This window comes from Stenella coeruleoalba (assembly GCF_951394435.1).
Source record: "Stenella coeruleoalba genome assembly, chromosome: 3".
In the NCBI taxonomy this organism is placed as follows: Eukaryota; Metazoa; Chordata; class Mammalia; order Artiodactyla; family Delphinidae; genus Stenella; species Stenella coeruleoalba.
Genome location: NC_137148.1, coordinates 129,861,890 through 129,885,373, shown reverse-complemented (window position 1 = coordinate 129,885,373; position 23,484 = coordinate 129,861,890). Strand labels below are relative to the sequence as shown.

The 23,484-nt window shown below is 48.0% G+C and overlaps 1 protein-coding gene across 2 annotated transcripts; it reads right to left on the bottom strand.

The window, feature by feature from the left end:
* Positions 1-722: 722 nt before the first annotated feature.
* Positions 723-21,898, bottom strand: SAP30L (SAP30 like). Of its 2 annotated transcripts, XR_013827489.1 has the most exons (5): positions 20,976-21,898; positions 16,465-16,587; positions 14,176-14,274; positions 7,761-12,639; positions 723-869 (listed from the first exon to the last, which is right to left on the bottom strand). XR_013827489.1 is itself a non-coding variant. In XM_079916087.1 (4 exons), the coding sequence occupies exons 1-4, from the start codon at positions 21,171-21,173 to the stop codon at positions 12,511-12,513; spliced, it is 549 nt and encodes a 182-aa protein (XP_079772213.1). In that variant the 5' UTR covers positions 21,174-21,898; the 3' UTR covers positions 7,167-12,510. The 2 variants fall into 2 exon arrangements, 1 of the variants encoding a protein (XP_079772213.1); XM_079916087.1 differs by lacking the exon at positions 723-869 and having other exon boundaries at positions 7,167-12,639.
* Between the last annotated feature and the right edge of the window lie 1,586 nt (positions 21,899-23,484).

Genomic DNA, 23,484 nt, shown 5'->3' with positions numbered 1-23,484 from the left:
AAACTTATTATTAATTTTTATATATTTATTTAACTCAATATGCCTAAAATTTAGTCTCAACATGTAGTCAATATAAAAATTATTATTGAGGTATTTTACATTTTTTTTCATAGTGAAATTGGGGTGTGTTTTATACATCTGTGTTTTAAAGCACATCTCAGTTTGGACCATATTTTAAGCATGCAAAAGCCAGCACACATGGCTGGTGGCTACCATTTGGACAGTGCAGGTCTAACAGATCATGTAGCAGGAATATTAAATATGGAGCTTTAGTTAGTCATATCAATAAGTAGCCACCATTTACTGAGCACTTCCTGTGTACCTGACAGCAGTGCTCAACCTATATGGACACATCTACTCATCCCAACAACCACAGAGGGTACGTGTGTAATTTATTCATGGTCACATGACTAATACGCGGCAGGCAGACCCAGACCTGGCTGTCTCCCAAACCTGCAGTTTTAGCCGCTGAGTTCCATGATTTCCAGGGACATCAGCAGGGCTGTAGGTGGGGCAGTGAGATGTGGAGTGTCCTCTGGAGTGTCCCGCTCAGTGGTGGAACCTTGGGTTCCAGATCCAAGTCTCTCATGAGTCAGGTGACCTCAGACCAATTATCCTCTTGGGCCCCAGTTTTCTAACCTCTAAGATGGGCTAACAATACCCTTCCTCACCCTACTGAACTCTTGTCGGGCAAAAAGGGGAAAAGCTCTTTTGACGGTGTTTTGAAACAGAGAATATAGCATACGAGACGGGGTGAATGTCAACAAGGAGGTTGGGACTGGCCCGCAGGCCTGTACTCACAGACAGATGAGCTTGTTAGATGGGCTGTGTGGCACTGGGCAGGTTTCTTAACCTCTCTGAGCGTTTTTCTGTAAAAAGGAAAGCAGAATAGCTTGCAGAGACATTGTGAAGATCCAATCATGATTAAATAACAAGTGGTAAGCTCACAGGCTGGCCCAGAGTAGGAAGTGGTAAACATGAGCTGTTATCACTGCTGCTGTTGTAGCATTTGGGGCCGGACTCCAGGGCCTGGTTAGGAAGCAACGGGGAATGGCAGGGAAGCTGAGCCAGCTCTGGCTCAGCGTAGTATTCTGGCAGTCCCAGGTGGGGTGTGCGAGGTGTTTGGGGGAGTGTGAGAACAGTTAGTGTGGTGGAAAAAGCACTAGGCCCACCGGTCAGGAGAAGGGGGTTCAGCCTGCTCTGTGACTTTGGGCAATTCCTGGCTCCCACTGGACCTTGTTGTCATCTGTAAAATGAGGGGTTGGGACCAGAGATCTAAGTCGCTTTCTGCTTTGACTGTCCAGATTTTTACAGTGGTATGAATCAAGGCATTCACCAAACACAGCAGCTTGTGAGGGGGACAGAAAATAGCCCTGAGCCTTCCTTCCCAGGTGGCCTGGGGTTGCCACTGACTAAGGGGAGGGCGCCACCTGGTGGCCACTCTCCCTCCTCTGAGTTCAATGTAGAGAATCAGCCAAGATTCTCTCCCCTATGCAGTGACCCTAGAGCCCCAGGGCACACTTTTTCTAACTTCCGTTGGTAGTTGATGAGAGCAGAGAGGGGACCCAGAAAGTTCACAGAGCCAGGAGTCCTGGGCATGAGGCTAACTCCCGAGGGACATTAGGGTTTTGCAATCCAAGATCCCCTAAAGTGCCTTGGGGCAGGGGTCTGTGCTTCCCTACTATGTAAAGTCTAAAATGCATCATATATGTATGTTTTTTTTTCCTTTCTTTTTCTTTGGATAGGAGCTACTGAACAAAACATAATCTTCTCTTCGTAACTCGGAATCCTTCTGTCACTATTGCTTTGGGCTAATGGAATGCAGAGGGCTGTTTCCCCCTAAATACCCTAGACTGCTGGGATCCTGAGTTTTTCTAACTGCTTTTACTACTCTTCCATCTCCCCCACACAGCCAATATTCTACTTCCTTCTGTGGTAGAGGTTGCATGATGCAATGGAGGGGTCAGACTGACATGGGTTCAAATTCTGGCTCATTATAAGGCCCTGGGTAAGCTATTTAACTTTTCTGAGCCTCAGTTACCCCATCTGAAAACTAGGGATGATAACAGCTTCTCTGCAAGTTTGTGTGAGGATTACAACCATGCACATAAGTATTCTAGCCCAGTGTCCAGCACCTAGTAGGTGTTTAACAAATAAAAGCTACCATTGCTGCAGGTATGTCATCCTGACCACTTTTCCATGTTCAGCTTTGGAAATATTACTGGATAGAAACATGAATAGTATGCATTTGAAGATGACATTAGCAACCACAAAGAAAACATCCTTATCATTGAAAATGTCAGGGCCTCCTTGGACTGTTTAAACTGGCTCAGTCAAGTTCAGCTTCCCCCAGCTGAGCTGTGGCCTCTCCCGTTGCGGAGCACAGGCTCCGGGCCATGGCTCACGGGCCCAGCCACTCTGCAGCACGTGGGATCTTCCTGGACCGGGGCACGAACCCATGTCCTCTGCATCGGCAGGCGGACTCCCAACCACTGTGCCACCAGGGAAGCCCAGTCCTCATTCTTTGGGCGGCGCTGAGCTTCATCAGGTGATGTCACTCCAGGCGGTTGCTTGTTGACATGGCTGGGTCTGACCCCTGCTCCTTGGACTGCACTGCTCCTTGGGGCTCGGCCACTCTTGCACACCCCCTGTCTCCTGAGCACGTTGCTCAGAGGGGTCTGGCTGGGCACAGGTGTCCTCCCTCTGCTCACTTAGCAGAGTCTAACCTTGCTGATGGCCATGAGCCCTCAGGAAGTCTCATTAGCTGCCCCAGCTTAATTAAGCTCATTACATTTGCTAAGCCTCACTGGCTTCTCCAAGACGGCAGAGCTCATTACGCTTGGCTCCTTCATCAGAACTCAGGGGCTCCAAGGCTTCCTCGTGGACCCTAAGATTTCAGCAGTGGAAGGACTGCCTTCCACCCCTGTCTAGGTATGAACTCCTCTGAAATTCCCAGCTCCTGGAGGGCAGAGTCCATTTCCAGATTCCCCCAGGTACCTGGCTCATGGCAGACACTCAAACATCTTCTTGACCACATTCTGTTGTTTGGTTTGATTTTTAATGATAGCAGATTTGGTGACTCCAAAGTACAAACTCCTCACTCCAGCATGTGGGGCTTTCTGCTCTGGACTGGACTTCGCCTCACCCTTGTCTCCTGTCAAACCTTCCATTTCCCTCGAGGGCCCGCTTAGGAGCCTCTTATTCCAGGAAGCTCCCTTGATTTTCAGAAAGCCCTTTCCTTCCTGACCATTTCCCCCTTACTCTGAATAATATGGATACAGATATAGTATGGCTGTACATGGAGTTGGTAGATAGATATTTTGATATACCTACAGATACACCCATAGTCACAAATTCAGGAATGTGTGTGTATATACACATATACATATATAAATACACACACACACATATATATACACACATACAGTGTGTACAGTCGTCCCTCTGTATCCACAGGGGAATTGTTCCAGGATCCCTACAGATACCAAAATCCATGGATGCTCAGGTCCCTTATATAAAATGGCATGGTGCAGTTGGCCCTTTGTATCCTCGATTTGGAACTTGTGGATATGGAGGGCCAAGGGTATACATACGATATATAAATATGCATATCCACATGCATATATATATTCATACAATAAGCATATGTATATATACATATCTGGTATTTCTAAACTGATAGGAACATCCTTCTATGTCATTAAATATTTTACAATTTTGACATAAGTATAATACTTTTAAAACCAGTCACCTATTATTTGACATATTTGACAGTTCTTCACTGGTCTAAACAATGCTCCCATGAGACGCTAGCTTATCCAATTAGTAGGCAGCAGGACACAGTGGACTCGGGTCAGATAGACCTGTGTCTGATTCGTCCCCACCCACCACTCTCTGGTGACCTTGGAAAAACCATTTCACCCTTCTAAACTTGTTTCCTTATCTATCAAATAGAGAGAATAATAGTACTTCTAGTAAAGTGCTTATTGTTGGACCTGTCACATAGTAAGTGCTCAGTGAAAAAACTGCACCAGTCTGGGAGGCAGAAGAGGAGGCTTGCTTTCTCCACTGACCAGTGACTTTGTACATTCCTGTTTTGTACTGTGTGACAAAAACCCACGGAGGTAACAGGTGATAGCCCTTTATAACAGTTAAGTGCTGCCTTAATTTAAGACTATTATCGTTGTTGTTACTTCTCTTACTGTTTTCTACAGGTTTTAGAAATATGTAACAAACTATGCGAGTGGAGAGTAAATGCTTTGAGAGCACTTTAAAAAAACTGCTTTGCTATTTTACAGTCTTGGTGAAGATGATTCATGCTCATTATAAACAATTTAGACAACACCAAGAAAGCACAAAGAAGAAAGGAGCATTCCAGATCCCACCAACCAGGACAGACCATGGTCCGACCATGGGCTTCTTTTCCTTGCTACCCCTGTGGTGCCCAGGGTGAACCGGGGCAGGCTTCTGCTCTTTAATTCTGTTGACCTCAACCAGATTGACTCGTTAACAGAGGCATGCTCCAGTTCTGTCCCTCTCCGCCAACCTCTGACAGTTTCATTAACCCCATTAAATCATGCAGGTGCCTTTACACCTCCTGGGCTTGTTAATCTCTGTTCAGCTCTGGTAAGTTAAAACCTGGCTGGAAAGTTGGATATACCTTGTTAACCTCCATTAAACATTATTAAACTTCCTAACTAGAGTCTCAGTGACTTCGAGGAATCCCTCATTGAAGTTTAGTGAATCCAGTTGATCAGGGCAAGGGGAACTGTTGCGGCTGCACTGCTTCAAACCGCGGTGCTCCTGAGTTCTTTGATGGTGGAGTTGACAGGTGTCCCTAGGGTCGGACGACCGTTGGACTCGCTCCCAGGAGTGCCTCCAGCTCCCACTGGTACTTGGGCAGTTCCTCAACGTGCATTTGCACCTCCATAGACCGGAGTTAATAACAGCTCCTGCTTGATATGACGATGGATCAATGTATGTAAAACTAGTGACAGGTTGTCTGGCACGCACACTGCACTTGATGGCTGTTACTATATCGGGATGTGGAAGATCCTTACAAACTAAAAAACTGTTAAGTAAATGGAAGATTCAATTCCACACATTTGTGTTTCCTCCTATATGCCAGGCACTGTGGTGGGAACTGTGGATTATTTCCATTCTGCTTTTTTTTTTCCAGATGGAAGATCATCTATTCCAATGATTCATCTTAAAAGTGTCTTTGTGGCTGTGCATGTCACTGTATTTGCTCAGGCTCTGACCTTTCTGAGCTGCTTGAGGTTGAACGTAGCTCCTTTCCCTTCCTGGGCCTGAGGCGGTTGGACTCAGTGCCATCTAAACCTAGATGTGCAAATTCCCCAGGAGAATTTTCCCTGGGCCGCCCTTGTGGAGATTCTCATTAAGTAGGTCTTACTGGGGATTTCTAACCAGTATTCCTGATCAGGATGAAGCTGCTGGATTGGGAAACCTCTGGACCAGTTTAGTACTTCTCAACTGTAATGAGCTTAAGTCTTATTTGGGGAAATTTTAAAAATTCATATTCCTGGAATTCGGCCCCTGAGCTTTGCATACTGAGAATCTGGGATGGGGCCCAGGAATTGGCATTGTAACAGGGTTCGTAGGGGATTCTGATGGGGGTGGGAGGTGGCAAGTGGCACCTTTCAAAGAGGCTGGACCTCAGCTGACCTGATATTCAATATTCTCAAGGTCTATTTTGAAAAAAGGATGTCTGGTTCCTAGTGGAACTTCTGTCCTAATGGTACAGTAAGATATGGGTTCCTCCTTCCATCACAATCAATATCTGTGGATCCTCAAAGGAGGCTGACCCCAGCAGGGGCCGGCCAGTTTGGGGGAAGCTTGGCAACGAACCACCTCTCCTAGGTTCGGTGTGTGAGGGGTTCGAGGCAGCCCTCAGCAGTTACATATGAAAAACAGGGAGGGCAGCAGACAGAAGAGTGAAAGGAACTACTTATGCTATACCTCAGATCAAGAGGCAACATGGTATGAAGACTAGACCTTCCTTTGCTTTCTAGAGGAAGATGACTCAGACATCCTTGGGCAACAAACCGTCGCTGACTCTGTGGGCTCCCAGTGACAGTCAGGACTCCCCACTCTCCTCGCCCCCCAAAATGCCTCCTGAAAAGTCAACCTCCACATCATTTACATGGGAGCGGACTGGGAGAGGGGGAGGGTACTGAGGGGAAGAACCATACTTTGTAAATTCCTGTTTAAAATTTCAGAGCTAGCATGCAGTACTACTAGTCAACTAATATGAACAGAAATATTTACTGCATTTTCCCCCTTTCATGCTGCTGAGGACAGAGATGTGGAAAAGTGACACTAGTGACAGATCTAAAATGAAAGACCTGTGTGTCTGAGGCTTGGCTGGCCAAGGGGCTTCATCCCAGAGGCCTCCGGGGCCTCCACCAATCAGCTGAGTCAGATAGCCCAGCATGAGCAGGCAACTTGCTGGGGCCTCTGACTTAGTGGCCGGGTGGCGGGCGAGGCAGGGCAGAGATTCTGCAGGTCTAACAAGCGTTCAGATGATGGACCAACTTTAAATACCAAGGCTCTACTGTAGGTGAAGAAATGCCGGCTCATACATTGCTAAATGTAAGTTTTTGAGATAGTTAAACGTTGAGATATTTATGTAAAGGTCTGTATTTCCAGTTCCTCTTGAGAACTTGTGAGAACTGGCCACACAGGGCTGGCATTCCCACGTGGCAACAACAGGCTGGAGCTCAGCGGTGGCTGTCCTTAGAAGGGACCTGGATTTTCCAGTTTATAGCTCCCCCGCCCCCCGGCCCCCAACAGGCATTTTAATTTGCAACCGTCCATCCAGTTTACTTAGAACTTTTATAGGTGGGTAACTGAAGACCAGAGTGAAGCTCTGGGGCCAGGGTACCTGCTGTGCTACGCAGCACTCAGGCTCGAATCGGGACGTCCAACCACAGCCAATCTCTTTGCACAGGAGTGAGTGGGAGGGCAGGGTCACACTTCTGTGAGCTGAACTCACATGATGCGCACTGGGAGTGGAAGGGCGAGTGGAGGACAGATCGCTGTCCCCAGTCACTGTCCTACACAGCCAGGGGCCGAATGTGCAAGTGAAAGCATCTGAGCTCCATGTGGACATTCAAAGGGTACAACAGAGTGTGTCTCTTGTTTCTCATTCAGATCGTTTATTAAGAGCGAAAGTCGGGCCATCCCATCTGTGTGATACTGCAACATGAAAAGTCACATACATACTAAGGAGACCCCACAGAATTGAGAGCCTTTCAACAGTACAGAGCCATAGATTACAAAATTAAAATACAAATGATCCCCCCAGTTTGGCAGGAAACATGTACAATATGAGGAAGCCTGGAATGGAAGGGCACTTGCTTTTCGATAAGGCAGTCACAAAATGGAAAAAAAACCCAAACCAACCCGCACCCCCAAAACACTCTGACGGGAATAACAGATAATAGACATGTGAAAACAGGGATCCTGTACAAGCCTCTGTCATTGGCAAAGATGTGTTCATTAAGTGAAAGCCACCGAAGGGTTTGCGTTTGAAGGTGCAAGCTAGATGAAATGACTGATTGTAGACATTCCTACTCTAAGAAAAGGTCCCACCTTGCCCCCGGCTGGATTCCACCTCAAAAAATGGGATCACTTTACCCTTCCTAACCATAAACTTGAAAACAGTCTGTAATAAAGTGAAAGGAATACAAAGGCATCCCTAAAGCACCATGCTTCCCAGGGCATGATCTTGAGCTCACCTGTCCTTCAGTTCAACTGTCTCTCTCGCTAACAGGGATGGGGGCTGCAAACGGCAGGGCCACAGAGCTGTGTCTGTTCATGTCAGGGTCACCTGAGTGACCCACCTGAAAGGCAAGTGTATTTAGTGAGAATTTAGAGTCTAGGACACCACCACATTTCCCGCCAGGACTTTGGAACCTTGGTCTTAAATTACAGGCTCCTTCTGTTCTCCCCTCCCATTCATTTTGCAAAACTCAACTGACTGCCTTCCCAGTCCTGTCTCACAACCTTGAGTTCTACAGGTTGGTTCCCTGAGAGCCAGGCTGGCCTTGGGAACCTCTGCTCAAGGGCTAGGTCTCAAGGTTCTGAGGGCAGCTCACTGCAGACTGGGTTACAGCTATGCTGCAAGTTGGAAAGTGAACGAGCGCCAGAAGTGTCAGGAGGACAGAAGCCTAGTCCAGATGATGCCACAGCACTCGGGCAAGTCTTTGCAAATCTCAGTTTCCCCATCTCTAAAAATCAAGGACTGGGCAACGGCGACCTCAAAGGACTTTCCAGCCTGAAAATACGGCACTTCTCTGGCACTGAGACATGTGGTTCTCCCAAGTTTCTAAGCTTTGTTTTCTCCATAAAAACAATGTGTGACGTACTTGCAGGAATCTTAAGGTACAAGCCCTCAGGGGCCCTATAACCTTTCAACTTCAGACAGAGCAATGATCATATTTTAAAATCTTCTAGCTACAACTTTTCCTAAGTGATATGAGCATCAGTTTTTGTGAGGCAAGCACAAAACTAAGGCCTCCTCTGTCTTAAGGTATTTTTTTTAGCAGCCTGATAGCACTCCCTCCTACCCTGACCTCCTCCATCAGCTTTAGCAAGATCAAGGGAGTAAAATGATGTTATACTTCGTCCCAGCAGGATGACATTGGGGTTACCTCAACATCTCCAATAAGGAACTAATACTAGGGGGGAAGGACAGCCAGGACACCAGAGTGTCTATATGCTAGCTGCTCCTTCCCCAGAGACAAACACTATGCCCTGGGACAGTGCAGCAATTAGGTCCTTGGCCAACTAACTTGGCCCCCATTAGGCAGAGACTAAGATGGAAATTCCAGAGAACATAGAAAAGCCAGAGGTTTACAAAGATAGAACAGCCTTCCCCAGGAGGTAGTGAGTTCTCTGTCCTCAGAGGTGTTTAAGCCCAGACTGCTCAAACCTTGGTGGGACGGTTGTAGGCAGAATGCCAGCACCTATGGGGAGACTGGACTGGATGACTTAAAGGTCCTTTCCCAACTTCTGGATCTTGTCATGGTAATGACTGAGAGCCTTCGGATGATTTCTGTGCAGCAACAACTCTGGGATCCATGGTCGGGCCTCTGAGTAACTTCCCTCTCCTACTTTCTCCTTTCTACCAGGCAGGTGCCCTCCAGGATATTAACAAAAAAGTCCCCACAAAATAAACAGCTGAAATGCCAAGGTTAGATGCAACATTCCAGCTGCAAACAATTATTAATATCTGCTCTCTGGAAGACTAGATGTGACTATTTAGCTATGACAGGAACGTCTAACAACTTGGCGGCTGTATCACATAAATGAAATTCCTCTTCCTTTTACACCAGCGGTCTTGAATCCTTTGGTTGCAATCTTTCAAGGGATTCAGCTATGATTTTTTTCACATGATGTTGCCAACCTAAGGGTTTGTTCGTTGAAATAAGAAGTTTGTCCGTTTGTTTTTTAAAAACCTTAAAATGAAGCAACACAAATGGCAAGATGTTGACAATTCCATGTGACACCCTTCAGGGCCTATGAAAGAATCACAGCAGGCTGGAAACTGAGGCAGGAGCTGTGCTGTTTAAGACAGTGCCAGTTCTGGATTGCACATTCCAGTTTTGCCCAGGAGCACCAAGAGGAGAGAAGGCAATGTTGCAACATTACAGGTGGAGAGACACACGAGTCCTTGACAGGTGGTATAAAAAACAGGCAGCCACGATGAGGGCTGCTTTCCCCAAGCCCCACTGCTCCCCAAAGCCAGATCCGGTTGCTTTGGAGGGTCGGCCACCTCTGACAGGCAGAAGTCTCCTGCCCCAGATCAAGCCATGGGAGACTGCAGAAGAGGCTAAGGCAAGTGGCTTAGTGGTCTGATGAAAGAATAGATTTCTGCACACAAGGAAAATATAAGTTCAGAGAGCTCTGTCTTCTCTCTCACCTGACATGCTTTCAACAGTTAAGACACCCATAACCTCCACTTTCCAAAGGACCTCCCCTTAGAGGAAAGACGGCTTGGGACTCGAGTATGCACAGCATCTGGCTGAGAGGGGAAAGTTTCCCCAGGCTTCACGTGGGAATGAAAGCACTCTTACAGACACACTTGAACAGACGGAGCCTAACACCACAGCTTCTTGTATAGAAGCGTACTGCTGTCTCTCAACTGGGAACACAGATCTGCTATTGAAGAAACAGTGACAAGACCTACACATCCACAATTCTGGTTCAAACATCAGAAAGACACACTTTTTTTCTCAATAAGATGTGGACATTTCCAGAGAGCAGGTTACCAACGCCTTAACCCCACCTGTCCCCAAACTCCAGCCTGATGAGAAAACACTCCCCTTGACAAAGGGGGTTTGGTGTTTGACACCTTCAAAGCCTTTCTAACTCAGCTTCTCAGGAAAAAAACCGACATAAGCCACATACTTTAGAGCCTTCCTGATGCTCACACATCAACAGTCTTCAGCTGTGAGTAGCGAGACACTCTGAATACCTATTGAACCTGCACAACTAAAAACACGCAGAGAGCACCCTCACGTGCCCAGGTGTATGAAAATAAGATCCCTTCATAGTCTAGAGTATGCTCTATGTACATTCATTTATACATATTTTAAAAGGCTGCAATCTGCTAGACATGCATCGTGAACACTGGTGAAACCTTGGCTACAGCGAACACACATCGTTTTATTTAGTGAGAGTGGTGGCCCTGTCCCCGTCCACGGAATGCATGCTCCACGGAACTGAGACCTTTGGCCACTCCACCACCATGCTTGGGGGCCAGGGGGTGGGGTTGTTCTGACTTCTCTGCGTGGATGCTCAGATTAAGCCGTCAGTGAGTCACTAAAATGCTCCGCCAGGCCAGGCTGTCCACTGCTGCTTTTATTTTATTTTATTTTATTTATTTATTTTTTGCCGTACGCGGGCCTCTCACTGTTGTGGCCTCTCCCGTTGCGGAGCACCCGCTCCAGACGCGCAGGCTCAGCGGCCATGGCTCACGGGCCCAGGCGCTCCGCAGCATGTGGGATCTTCCTGGACCGGGGCACGAACCCGCGTCCCCTGCATCGGCAGGCGGACTCTCAACCACTGCGCCACCAGGGAAGCCCTGCTTTTATTTTTTAAGGCTTAAGAAAGAACTCAGAATGAAAACTGAGTAAGAAAGTGATACCTTTGACCACAATATATGTCAAGATGGTCAGAAATTAGAATTCAAGTCCTTTCTTCTCTTTCCTTCCCACTCCCTGTCCACACCCTCTGCCCCCCAACACACTGACTAGAAAATTTTGCAAAAGCATACTTTTGGATATAAAGCTTTGTTTTCAAAGGATACTTTGGCTCTGATATAATTAGATAGAGGAATCTGAGTTTTTGAACATAAAAAAAATCAGGTAATTGTTAATACTTAAAAAACTTTAGCAATCGTCCCCCCTAAAGGAGAGGCAAATTGCTCACAAAAATGAACATCGGATGGCACTGACCTGTGTTGCTCAAACCCATGATTTGCTGCTGACCTCCAAGGAGGTCAAAGCTGGTCAGACTTTCTATCCCAGAGCTGGACTTTGGAGCAGGAACCACATGGTCCGTGGCAGCTTTCTTGTGGTTGTGAATTAAGGATTAGTACTTCTGAGAACATGAGCCCCACGCCACTAAATATCTTCATTTGTCAAAGCATTTCTGGCACAGGAGAATGGCTGAAGTCACAATACATAACTTGACCATGAAGCATGAAGGGGTGAACAAAGAGCCGTGGCTCCCGGGAGGGGCTCTGCCTCAGTGTTTTTGGAACCTCCACAGATACAGCCTGGCACATGAGATTGCCCTGAAGTTCTCGTCTGACCTGAAATATCCTGTTGGTGCGTCAGGATTTCCTCACACTCCGGAAGTTAAGTGGTGAGCAACAGAAACGGCAGAGGCCTCAATACCTGGAGGTGGGAAGCACAAGGCTGGCACTGTTAGTGACAGCTGGATTAACCAGCAAATCCTGACTGAGTGCCTACTGTGTGCAAAGCACAAAGCTGGCGAGGGACCAGTGTCAAATGGATTTGCTGATAAGCGACAAAGCCTGCAACAAAGAGGGGCGCCTATGTCCCCAGCAGACGGGTCTGCTCATGTACCTCCCCGCCAAGCCATACCTCGCTGCTGGTCCAGGGCTACACCTCACGTGTGGCAGCATGGAATTACAAGATGACTACCAAAATATCTGTCATCCCACATTTCCAGTAGAACTGACTTAATGCTTGGCTGAATGTGGCAATACATTGTTTTTCTTTCATTCTTTTTCCGATCTTGTTTTTTCTTTTTTTAGTCCAGTAGTTGCCTTAAAGTCTGTGTATAAACATGCTGAATCATGAGAATATAATCCTCCTGACCGAAAAGATTTACAGTATTCATCATTCAAACTTTTTTATTTACAATAAAATTTAACAGTCTTTACGGGCTTAAATGTAGCAGATATCACCTGTGCATTAAGCATTATACTTCACTTCTTGAAGATGTGCTTCATCATCACTCAAGCTGCTTGCCGCCCTCTGATTTCTGGTCCAGTCTACTCTTGTTACTCTTCACCATGTAGATGAAGTAAGCGAGCGTCTCCTTTTCATTCACGGGTATGTTCCTGAAGTGTCGGCTGACAGTCTGCATGGGGAGGAAAACCAGAGTCCATTAAACCACGTGAACCACGAGGGCCACAAATTCTAAGCTGTGCGAAAGAGGGAACAGCAAGTTGCTCCCAGAGCTATGGAAGGGGTTATGATTACTGCAGAACTTCCTGCAGCGCTACAGGATGCAGAATGCCCTTTCTTCCCAGGTTTAGGTGATTTGGTTTCCAGGCTTCCAAAAGCAACACTTTATTCCACAACACTCCTAAGGTGCAGTTCTGTTTCAGTGGCAGCCAACTGTCCATCATGGCGTAGTCTCAAGGTCATCCTCATGGAGCAAGAGACTGGGACTGCAAGGGTTGACCAGCTGCTACCATAAGCTCTCAGGCCCAGGAACTGGGCAGAAAAGTGTCCTTTTAAAATTGTGTCAAATAAATACCCAATTGAACAGATGTAAGTGTCTCACCCAAAAAACCATCTAAATAGTACATAACTGCCTCTTGAAAGACATGAGATTTGAAGAAAAATTCATCATTTACTATGTATTCCTGATACTTTATTTCCAAGCCCTGAGAATGCAGGTCTCCTCTTGCCCCATCTCATCCCACCCCTCCCACCAGGGGTGGACACTGGCTAGGGTAATGTTATCTTGAAGTAGGAAAGGCTTGTGTGCTTCTGTGGTTTATCTGGACGCTGGTGAAGGAGAGGTTTAAGGAAAAATGATGGATCGGCAAGAAAGCTCTAAAGGGAAGACCACAAACCAACAGGGATGTGACCCCATAAGGAAATCTCTGGATGGACCGAGGGCACTGGTTCAGATAAAAAGGGAGTCAGAGAATGAAAACTACAGAGTGGTTGTCTCTGAATAGTAGGATGGCATTTTTCATCATTTCCCAAGTTTTCTACAATAGACAGAAAAACACATTTAGAAAAGAAGGATGAGAGGGTACCCACACAAATGCCAACAGGACGGAAGTATCAAGGCAGGGCTGTCAGTATATTAAAATAATGGCCAGTGGAGCACCCGCATCCCCATCCCACGCCCGGAACTGTGTTAGGGACTCAGGGCAGGAGAAAACGTTCTTAGGCTCCGTTCATTGTAATAAATACTTCCATTACCAACATCAGAGTAGAAGAATTCAAGGAAAACAACCAAAGAAAGAAAAATAGCTCCTACAGAACATGAGTAAAGGTTTGGGGATGATTAATCAGACACACCTCATGTGCAGAATGGAACATATCTAGAAAGAATCTTGCAAAACAAGATTCAAACAAATGAACAAACAAAAGAACACTCAGAACTTAGAATCAGGACTCTTGAGATTCCAAGCTACCAACTTGCTGTATGGTTTTAAGCAAGTCCTTTCCTTTCTCTGTGCCCTGGTTTCTTTTATGGAAATCAGGCCTTTCTAGGTCTAAAGCTGGGGGATTCTAAATTGTGCAAAAGAGGAAAGAGGAAGTTGCTTCCAGAGGTATGGAAGGGATTACGTATAGACACACATGGAGAATCAAGGTCACCATCAGAAGCACAACGCTGGCTCTCCCTCTTTAGAGCGCAATTTTGTCTACCTACTTCTGCTAACTGGGCCTTATTGAAGCCTGGTCTGGTCTGCAATTTGTAGTGCCGTTTATAACGTCGGAGAGTGTTCACCTGCAGCTGGAACAGATCAACCTAGAGAGAAGAGGAGAAACACATTATCCATCACCTGACCAGCCACGACTCACTGAGAGCCCACTGTGTGCCTAGCACTACGTTAGATAGGGGTGGGGATGGAGAGACTACAAAGAAGTCTTAGAAATGGTCCACCAAGGACTAATAACTGGCTGGAAGGACAGAAACAACAGTGGAAGCAGAGTTCTGGCGGGGGAGGGGTGGTCCCAGAAGGCTGATGGAGGTTGTGAAGCTTCTGCTAAGGAGAGGCAGGGTTTAGAGAGACAGTGAGGAAAAGAACTAGAGTAGGGAATGAGAGAGAAGGCCATGGGCTCGGAAAGCCATGAGAGGACATACGGGCTAGGGGTCAGAGGCTCTCGTGATGGGTTTAAAAGGTGAGACTGGGTGGTAGCGTGTCTTGACAAGCAGAAGGAGAGAACCTAGATGGGAGGGCGCTGTTCTAGGAAGATGGATCTGTGGTGGTTTGTGGGAAGCCTGACTGGGGGTGGAGGGACAGCAGAGGGAGATGCTGCAGCAATGGTCCAGAAATGAGATGGTGAAGTTGAGCTCTGCAGGGGTGCTGATGCTAGAGGGCATAGCAGGCATGGAGAGCAAAGGTAAAAGCAGACAGACATCCTGGAGGAAGACAGGCCAGAGCTCGGCACAGAGTAGATAGAGGGGCATGACGGAGGATAGTGGGAAGTACTGGTATTCTCAAATAGTTCTCCCCTAGGCTCAGCCTTCGGGTATTAGGATCCTTAACAGCCTTCCAGAGAAAGCTCAAAGCTACTGTAGCAAATGTACAAATCAGCAGGTTAGGGTCAGGGTCTCTGCAGATGACTGGGTAACAGAGGGGAAAGGACCCTCCCTTTTTTTTCTAACAAAGGAAGAGAGGAAAGCTGCACAGTCATGAAATATTGAAGGCCCAGAAAGTTGGGCTGCCTTTACCTGCCTCTAAAAGAGATGTTCTTGCTTCAGGCAGGTGGAGAGCACTTAAAAACAAAATGAATGATCAATATGAGGGACCAAAGTCCTTCTTTCTTTTCAAACATTCCTCAAACCTTTTTTTTTTTTTTGTGAAAAGCATTTAGAAAGTAAATACATCCATTTTTTCATAAAATAATAATAAAAATGCTAAAAGCATTAGAAAGATACTGTAAACCAATGCTAGAAAAGGGGACACAGGAAGGGGCAGAGGGAAAGGGCCATATTTTCAAAGGTTTCCTCCACATCTGCAGACAAAGGCCTGCCTACTCTTTCTATTCCTACACAGTCATTTTCACTTTGAGTGCTAACAGGCGGTTGCCTTATGAAATATTCATGCATCAAATATCCAGTGTACATTATAAACGGTTCTTCTTTTGCTGAGTCTTAAGTGAAAACAATTTAGATAGAAAGAAAATTCGATATTCCTCCCTGTAGCCTTGCTTAATAGACACTGGCACCTTGAAGGAAAGGCAGGCTTCTGGTTTGAGAAGCCTAGGGCTCATCATCTAGTGCGACGGTTCTCAGCAGGGGATGATCCTGCCCCCCAGAGGACACCTGCAATGTCTGGAGACACTAGGTGTACATGGCACCTAGTGGGTAGAAGCCAGGGATGCTGCTGAACATGCTACGACGCACAGGACAGCCCCACCACAAAGAAGTATCTGCCCCAAATGTCAACAGTGCCAGGTTGAGAAACCCTGGGCCAGTGTAACTGACCTTGGAATAGATCTTTGGGAACAAGCCTGGACCAGGAATCAGAGAGTAACAGAAAATCAGAGCTGGTGTGACCTGACAACTTACACCTTCATTTTGCAGACCAGAAAACAGAGGGGAAATGACTTCCCCCAATCCATATACACTCAGTCTCTAACTTTAAGGCCAAAAACAAAGTTTTTAAAAACTTGACATTGTGCTTGTATTTAGGTATTTCACAGGGTTTTTTTGAAGAAAGTCAGCACAGCCTACTGGAAAGGGCACTGGACTGGGGCTCCCAAACTGTGTGTGTGACTCTGAGTGTCTGTAAAATTGTGGGGCAGTCAGACCAGTTGATTTCTAAGCTTTCAGCTCTCAGATTCCATATTACTATGATTCTATTAGTCACTTTTCAAATACACCACAGCAACAAAGAGGAGACTAAAATTACTTCTTAGGCCAGGCCAGAGGTAAGGATCAGGTTAGAATCCATTCTCCCAGCTTTCTTAAGGTAAAGTTTTGGACCTTTACCTCAGGAATGTCAGTGTCATGCTCAGGAGAATCTCCACCATCGTCACTTGTCTTCCTCTTCCTTTTATTTCGTACACTCTGGATGAAATTTTTGTGGAAATCGCAAATATACAGGTGTCTTACCTGTTGGGAAGCAAATTAAAGTCAGAGTTGCCAATTCCATGGAAACAGCAACAGGTATCTGTCAAATTATGGGGTTTTTCTCCCTTGCGAGGCATTGGAGACACCAAGGAAGAACAAGATGCAAGCCATCATTTCCACCAGTTTCCTACTGAATTGCACAATGAGAACCCCTCAAAGAGAACGCTAATATCGCACCGGGCAGTGCGTTATAAACCAAGTCCCCCCTGAATGATAAATACAACAAATGGTATGGATACAGCAAAGGGCAAGGCCCTGCGGCTGAGCGAGCTAGAGTGGAGGTCCCTGACCAGAAGGGAGGATTTGCAGGTAGTCAGGAAGCATTCCAGATGGGAAAGGCCACGACTTAAGTTTCAAATGAGGCCGATGGAAGGCGTGAGTGAAGAGGCCCTGAGGAGACCATGTCACTTAGATGCAGGCGGCTGCCTGTGCAGGAGCATCAGGAGAAATCTGGGGGTCAGGGGCATGAGAACAGCTTAGACTTTCCTTCAAACAAGACAGGGTCGCCCAAGGTTTTTGAAGCAGGGAGAGACGTGACATTTTCAGACCTGTAGGAGTTAGGAACTTATACCTTGCTGGAATGCACTGCCCCGGGAGCAGGAAAGCAGGAAAGAAGGCACTGTGGTAATGGTAGATGGGACAGCCTATTTTTACATTGACAACAGTTACTATTGTACGATGACAACCCTCTGAAAAACTATTTCTGTGTATCTATTTATAATTCTTGCATCACCACACATCTAATCCACAAAGAGAAGTGGAAAGAGGTGCAGAAATTCTCACAAGGTGGAACCACATAAAAGAAGCTGGGGGACTTCCCTGGTGGCGCAGTGGTTAAGAATCCGCCTGCCAATACAGGAGACACGGGTTTGATCCCTGGTCTGGGAAGATCCCACATGCCACGGAGCAACTAAGCCCGTGTGCCACAACTACTGAGCCTGCGCTCTACAGTCCACGAGCCACAACTACTGAGCCTATGTGCCGCAACTACTGAGCCTATGTGCCGCAACTACTGAGCCCACACGCTCTAGGGCCCCCGTGCCGCAACTACTGAGCCTGCGTGCTGCAACAACTGAAGCCCGTGCACCTAAAGCCTGTGCTCCGCAACAAGAGAAGCCACCATAATGAGAAGTCCATGCACGGCAACAGAGTAGTCCCTGCTCACCGCAACTAGAGAAAGCCCGCGCGCAGCAACGAAGACCCAACGCAGCCCAAAATATATAAATACATAAATAAGAAACTTTAAAAAAAAAAGAAGCTGGATACAACTGCTGCTTTTCTAATGCAGGCTGGAGGCTTATTATAATAGTAAGTGAAGGCGGCAACAGCAGCTAAGATGTGAAGAACGTGTTCTTATTAAGAATATAACTAGCAGGGTTGAATGGAGGATGACTGTAAATGACTTGGGGTTGGTGACACTGAACCAGATGTTGCGCAAATGTTCTTGAGAGACTTCTGAATGAGTTTATTCCTCAAATGCTTAAAGATAAAAGTAAGCTGATAGGAAACCAGCGTAATTAATTCAGGCCTTTTCACGGAGAAAACAATGAAAACTGTTTTTTATTCAGATGAATTAGCACTTTCATGTGGTTGGATTAGTGAGTCATGAGTAGTTTTAAGTTTACATTGTGAGGGTGTCTTGCAGACAGCAGGTAATCAATAAATGCTGCTGCATCAACACAGCCACCCCCTCGCATCTAAAAGCAGCTTAGGCCAGTAAAAGCCACATTTACATATGGCAACAGATTGGAATAGCTTTGCCAGATTCAACTCTGTCACAGGACCTGCGGACACAGCACGTGTCACTGTCCCAAAGAAGCTCACCTAGCTGATGTATAGACTACCGGATGTGCTTTTATGAGGAAAGCAAGCACACTCACAGCATACCCTACATACCTCACAGGAAGCTGGCCCTCATGTTAGCTAGTCTCACATGTAAGGTCTGAGAGACTAAGCTGTTCCTCAAATTCACAGAGCGACAGACTTGGAAAAAGAACAGGCAGAGACGTGATTCCTAAAGCTGTGGCTGGGAGATTTCAAGTCAGGACACTAGAATAATGGAATCCTAGATGGAAGACAACTCAGCAGTCACCAGTGTAAGCCCCCTGGCTCCCATCTCATTTTCTATTGGGATAACCTGAAGCCACCTAGAGTGGAGAAATGACCCGGCCAAGGTCATCCAGACCTTCTAACCCCTGGCACACGTCCTTTCCTCCTGCAATGTTTTCCTTACTCTATTCTCCACTTCTACTTTTCTCCAGAAAAAAGCAGATATATGTCAATTGGAGGGATGTTTGAAAGCATGTTATATCTTAATAAATCACAGAACACTGCCAATGTTTACATGAAAGGAGTTAAACTGCATGAGTAGGATTTAAGGTGCTATTATTTAAAAAGGTTCTCTGCTAGACCCCTTTACAAGATAAATAGTCATTATTCCTCCTTAACTGTTTTCAAGTACATATTGGTTTTCAGAAATTTCAGAGCCCAGTGGCCTTTAGGGAACTGGGGGTGGAGAAAGGAGGGTGGTAGAAAAGGCTCTAGTGTTTTTTTTCCTTTTTCACTTTCTGCAACAGCTAAAAATTCTTGTAACACAGCAGTTACTTAAAACTGAATTCCTGCCCAAGCCTGTGAGAATGAAATAGAATCCCTTTCAGAAGAAATGACTCCACAACACCACCTTCAAACAAACTGTGAGTGAGTCTGCCTTGAAATCCTACTCCTTCAGAAGCATTACCTTTTGGGAACTCTAGTACCAGGCTCAGGCTGCCTCTCTTCTAGACAGCGTGTGTCAAATGGTCAACATAGCCCAACACAGGTTTTCCAGTGGGGTCACTGGGAAAATGGAGCCTCAGTTGCAGCAGCACAATTGTTCAGATGGTGGGTTTAAAAGAACTGGGAATTTCTTTTTTTTTTAGTACTATAAAATATTATTATTATTATAAGCTGCTCAAGTAAAGGCTCCCAACAACCTAAACAGAAGGTGGGCAGTGTTTCCATGAGGATGAATTCATTACTGTCTTAGAATTAAACATTTCATTTCCATACATGTCCTAATCCAGGCCACGACAGTGTCTAGCCGACAGTGTTTGCTTAGATAATTCCTTTTATTCATTTATTCATTCATTGATAGAGATGTGTACTAAGAAAGCCATCAACGCACCCTCAACCACTTCAAAGTAGCATCTTTCCATTCAAGAGTTGCAAATATAATTGTTAACTTGAAAAAAATGGGGGTGAGAGTGAAGAGCGTAGAAGGAAGGGCAGGGAAGAATTTTTTTTACTTATTAAACACTTAATCAAGGCTTATGCATGGGGCTTGGAAGTAAATCAGACAACGGATTCAAGAAATTAACCAGCCTCTTAGGTGCTGTGTGACTTTGGCACTGTCACTTCCTATCTCTGGGCCTCATTTTCACTTGTAAAATCAGAAATGGAGAAGTGGGTGCCCTTTCAGTTTAACAAGCAATCTCTGATTTCCCCTCAAAGTGGAGAAATTTTGGTCCTAAAAGAGAATGGATGTTAACCACCTAATCTCCTAGCTGGTCTACCTGAATATTAAATACCCCTCTAACTTCCAATTCCTAATCACCAGGCAGCCACTTAAGGCTTGCAGCAACAGATGTCAAAACAAACAGTTCTTAACTGGTTGACAATACGCCCATCTTTAGAATAGTTAACTAGAAGTGGTGAAATCACACAGGAAAAGTTTTCTATTCAAATTTAAATTACCCACCTCCAACCTCCTGGGTATTTGTAAAGAAGTTAACCCTATAAAAATGGATTTTCTTCCTTTCCGTCACTTCGACTGCCAGAGCCACCTCCCGAGACCACATCTTGGTCTTATTTCTGCCACATCCTTGAAAATCCCAGGTCCCCACAGCTGCCTGCTGAGCAGCGAGCTCGGTGACCCTCTGCAGAAGCTGAGGCCGCCCCAGACAGGGACGTAACTGCCACCTTTCTTTTTCTGAAGGAATAACACGGATCCGCGAAGGAGGGAGAAGTTGGAGAAGAGCTGGGTCCCTTCATCACCTCCTCCCTAATACCTGCTCCTCCGTGGGCGAACCAAATGAACCCACCTCTTCCTGCTCCCATGTCTGCACCAATAAAATGAGCTAAAAACTGGTATCAAATCTTCCCAGGCAGAAAGGGTCCTCGGAGCCCCCGCCGCTAACCTCCCGGATTTGGGCAGAGTCCTAGTTAGAGCCCACCAGCGCCGAGCGGCCTTTGCAAGCCCAACTCCTCAGTTTGCAGATAAAGGGCGGCGAGGCCCAGGGCGGGGAGGGCCCCCGAGTCCCGCCCGCAGCCCGGGGCAGCGGCCCGAGAGCTGCCCGGTGCGGGGGCCCAGCCGGCGGCGGGGGCGGACTCACGCTCTTGTCGATGTCCAGCTTGAGTTTCTTCTGCGAGATGCTCTTCTGCACCCTCTTGCTGAAGGAGGCGTTGCCCGCGGGCCGGACGCAGCGCTCGCCGTCCTCGATGAGGCAGCAGCTCTGGCCGTAGCCCGGGGCGGCGGCGGGGGCGGCGGGGGGCCCTTCCCGGCTGTCCTCCTCCGTGCTAAAGCCGTTCATCTCCCCGCCCCGGGCCGGCCCCTCTGGGGGAGGGTCCCCCGTAGGCCACTCCGCGGCCGCGCTCCCCGCGGGGCAGGTTGCCGAGGCCCCCGCACTCGAGGGTCCCAGAGTCCGTCTGCAGCCGAGGCGCTGCCCTGCCCCGCGACCGGGAGGCCCGGCTCCGCTCCGCCGCGCTCCCGCTCCTTCGGTCTCCGGCCCCGCGTCTCCGCCAAGCCCCTTCCTCCCCGCTCGCGGCCCCGGGGTCGGCTCCTGCGGCTCGCAGGGCCCCGCCGGGAGTCACCCGGAGGCGCCTTCTGCCGGGGGCCCTTAACCGTTACCCTTCGGCGGGGACGTCCGAGAGGGCGTCCCAGGAAGCAGCCGCTCCCCGAGGACTCCAGGCCCGGGTTGGCAGGGGGTTCCGAGGGCCCCCGCAGGCTCCCGCCTTATTTCGGCTGCCGGGCAAACTCGCCGCCGGGCAGCTCCCCCGGGGTGGCGCGGCCTCCCCGCGCGGGGCCCGGCCTCGAACCCGCGGCGTCCGGGCCCCGGGGCGCGTCCGGCCCGCCCCACCCCTGCAGCCGCTCGGCTGCGCCCCGAGTCCCGCGGCAGCCCCTGGGCCGCCCGGCCGCCGCCCGCCCAACGCTCCGCACCACAACAGTTCGCTCCCCCGCCCTCCGCGGGACAGCGGAAGTCCCGCCTCCGCACGTCCATTGGCCGCGTTCGCACTCTGGGCGGGGCCGCCGCCGCCGCTGGCGCGTCCCATTGGGCGCCATCGCCGCCAGTCCCCGGCGCCTGGCTACTTCCTGGACTCTGCTGGGATGGGTTCAAAGTAGAGAAAGTGGAAGAGGGAAGAGTTCCCCGGGTGAGGGAGGGGAACCGGGCCGCAGACTCTCCGGGCCCGGGAATGGATGGTTAGCAGGGTCCCGGCTGGACGGAGGGCCCGACTCCGGGTACGGAGGATCACTTTCGGGGGACAGAAGTGCAGACGTGGGCGGGGACGCAGAGGGAGAGATACGCGGAGGGGCATGTGAGGGGGGACCTAAAGGGGATAGAGAAACTGTCATGAGAGGTTCAGACAGGGTGAAACGGAAGGACCACGGCCAGAGGACCCGCAGACCTGCGGGTTAGAAATCGGATAGAAAGACAGTCGTGGCGGGAAAGACAGAGGGACGATCGGGACAGATAACGTGGCAAGACGTGCAGAAGAGGTGATGGGGGTCTGATGGCAGGTCTTGCAAGGTGGTCAGGAGCTTAGGGTGGCGGAGACCCCCCACTGTGGAGACTGGGACTGGCTTGGTCGGCGCGGAAAGAAAAGGAGAGAGGAAAGGGGACCCAAGGGGCTTGGGTGACCCTTCCGCTGGGAAGAATCGGAAGTCGGGATTAGGTCTGGAGGGTGGACTAGGTGAACCGCAGGGAAGAGGAGGCGCTGCGCAGGAGATGTAGAAAAGGCTGGGCCAATCTCGGCGTGGAGAAGGGCTTGTCGTACTTTGGGCCCTCCCTGGAGCTCTGTAAACTGTAGCTTCTAATGCTTTAAGCCTCGGGATTTACCCGCGAGGTGACCGCGCCCTGCGGAGGCCCAGAGCTTGGGGTTCGGCGCCCAGGACGTCAAACACACACTCAGTGCTGTAGGGAAATCCTCTAATTCGGCACGCCTAGTCAGGCCACCTCTCCACTGGGTAGCCTGGGGACAAATGAGGGCCAAAGGCCCGAAGGGACTAGCCCAGGGTCATGCAGTCTTTTAGGGCTGGGCAGCATTTTCTCAGGAGGAGGGGCGTGGAGGGGACTGGGAGCGTTAGCTAAGCACGTGTACCTATTTTGGTACTACTAGGTGGCATTGAAGAGGCTTCTGGTTTGTTTCTTGTTGAAAACGGGAAGCTACCAGTGTTCATGTTTAGAAGCAGATGTCCTATGATCTTCAGTTTTCCTCAGTGGCCTTAGACGTATTTGTACCCACTAGCCTAGTAATTTCACATGTGGGGCAGCCATTTCAGGAAATCGGCCTACCGGAGAATATTTTATACGCAACAGTGTTCATTATGCGATTATTTATAATAGGAAAAATTTTAAAAGAACCAAAAGTTTCACAAGGGAAGATCAACAACCTAACATCTAACATGGTTAGATGTTAACATGGTTGATCTAACATGGTTAGATCAACAACCTAACATCTTCAGAATGAGATATTTTGCAGTCATTTGCATTCATAACATCAATGTAAACGTTTTCTATATAAAATAATTCACCACTGACTCTTCAACAAAGAGTTGATGAGTTGGAGAAGTGCTTTATTTACGTTAAGTTTAAGATACAGGATATAACATTGCATATGGGATAT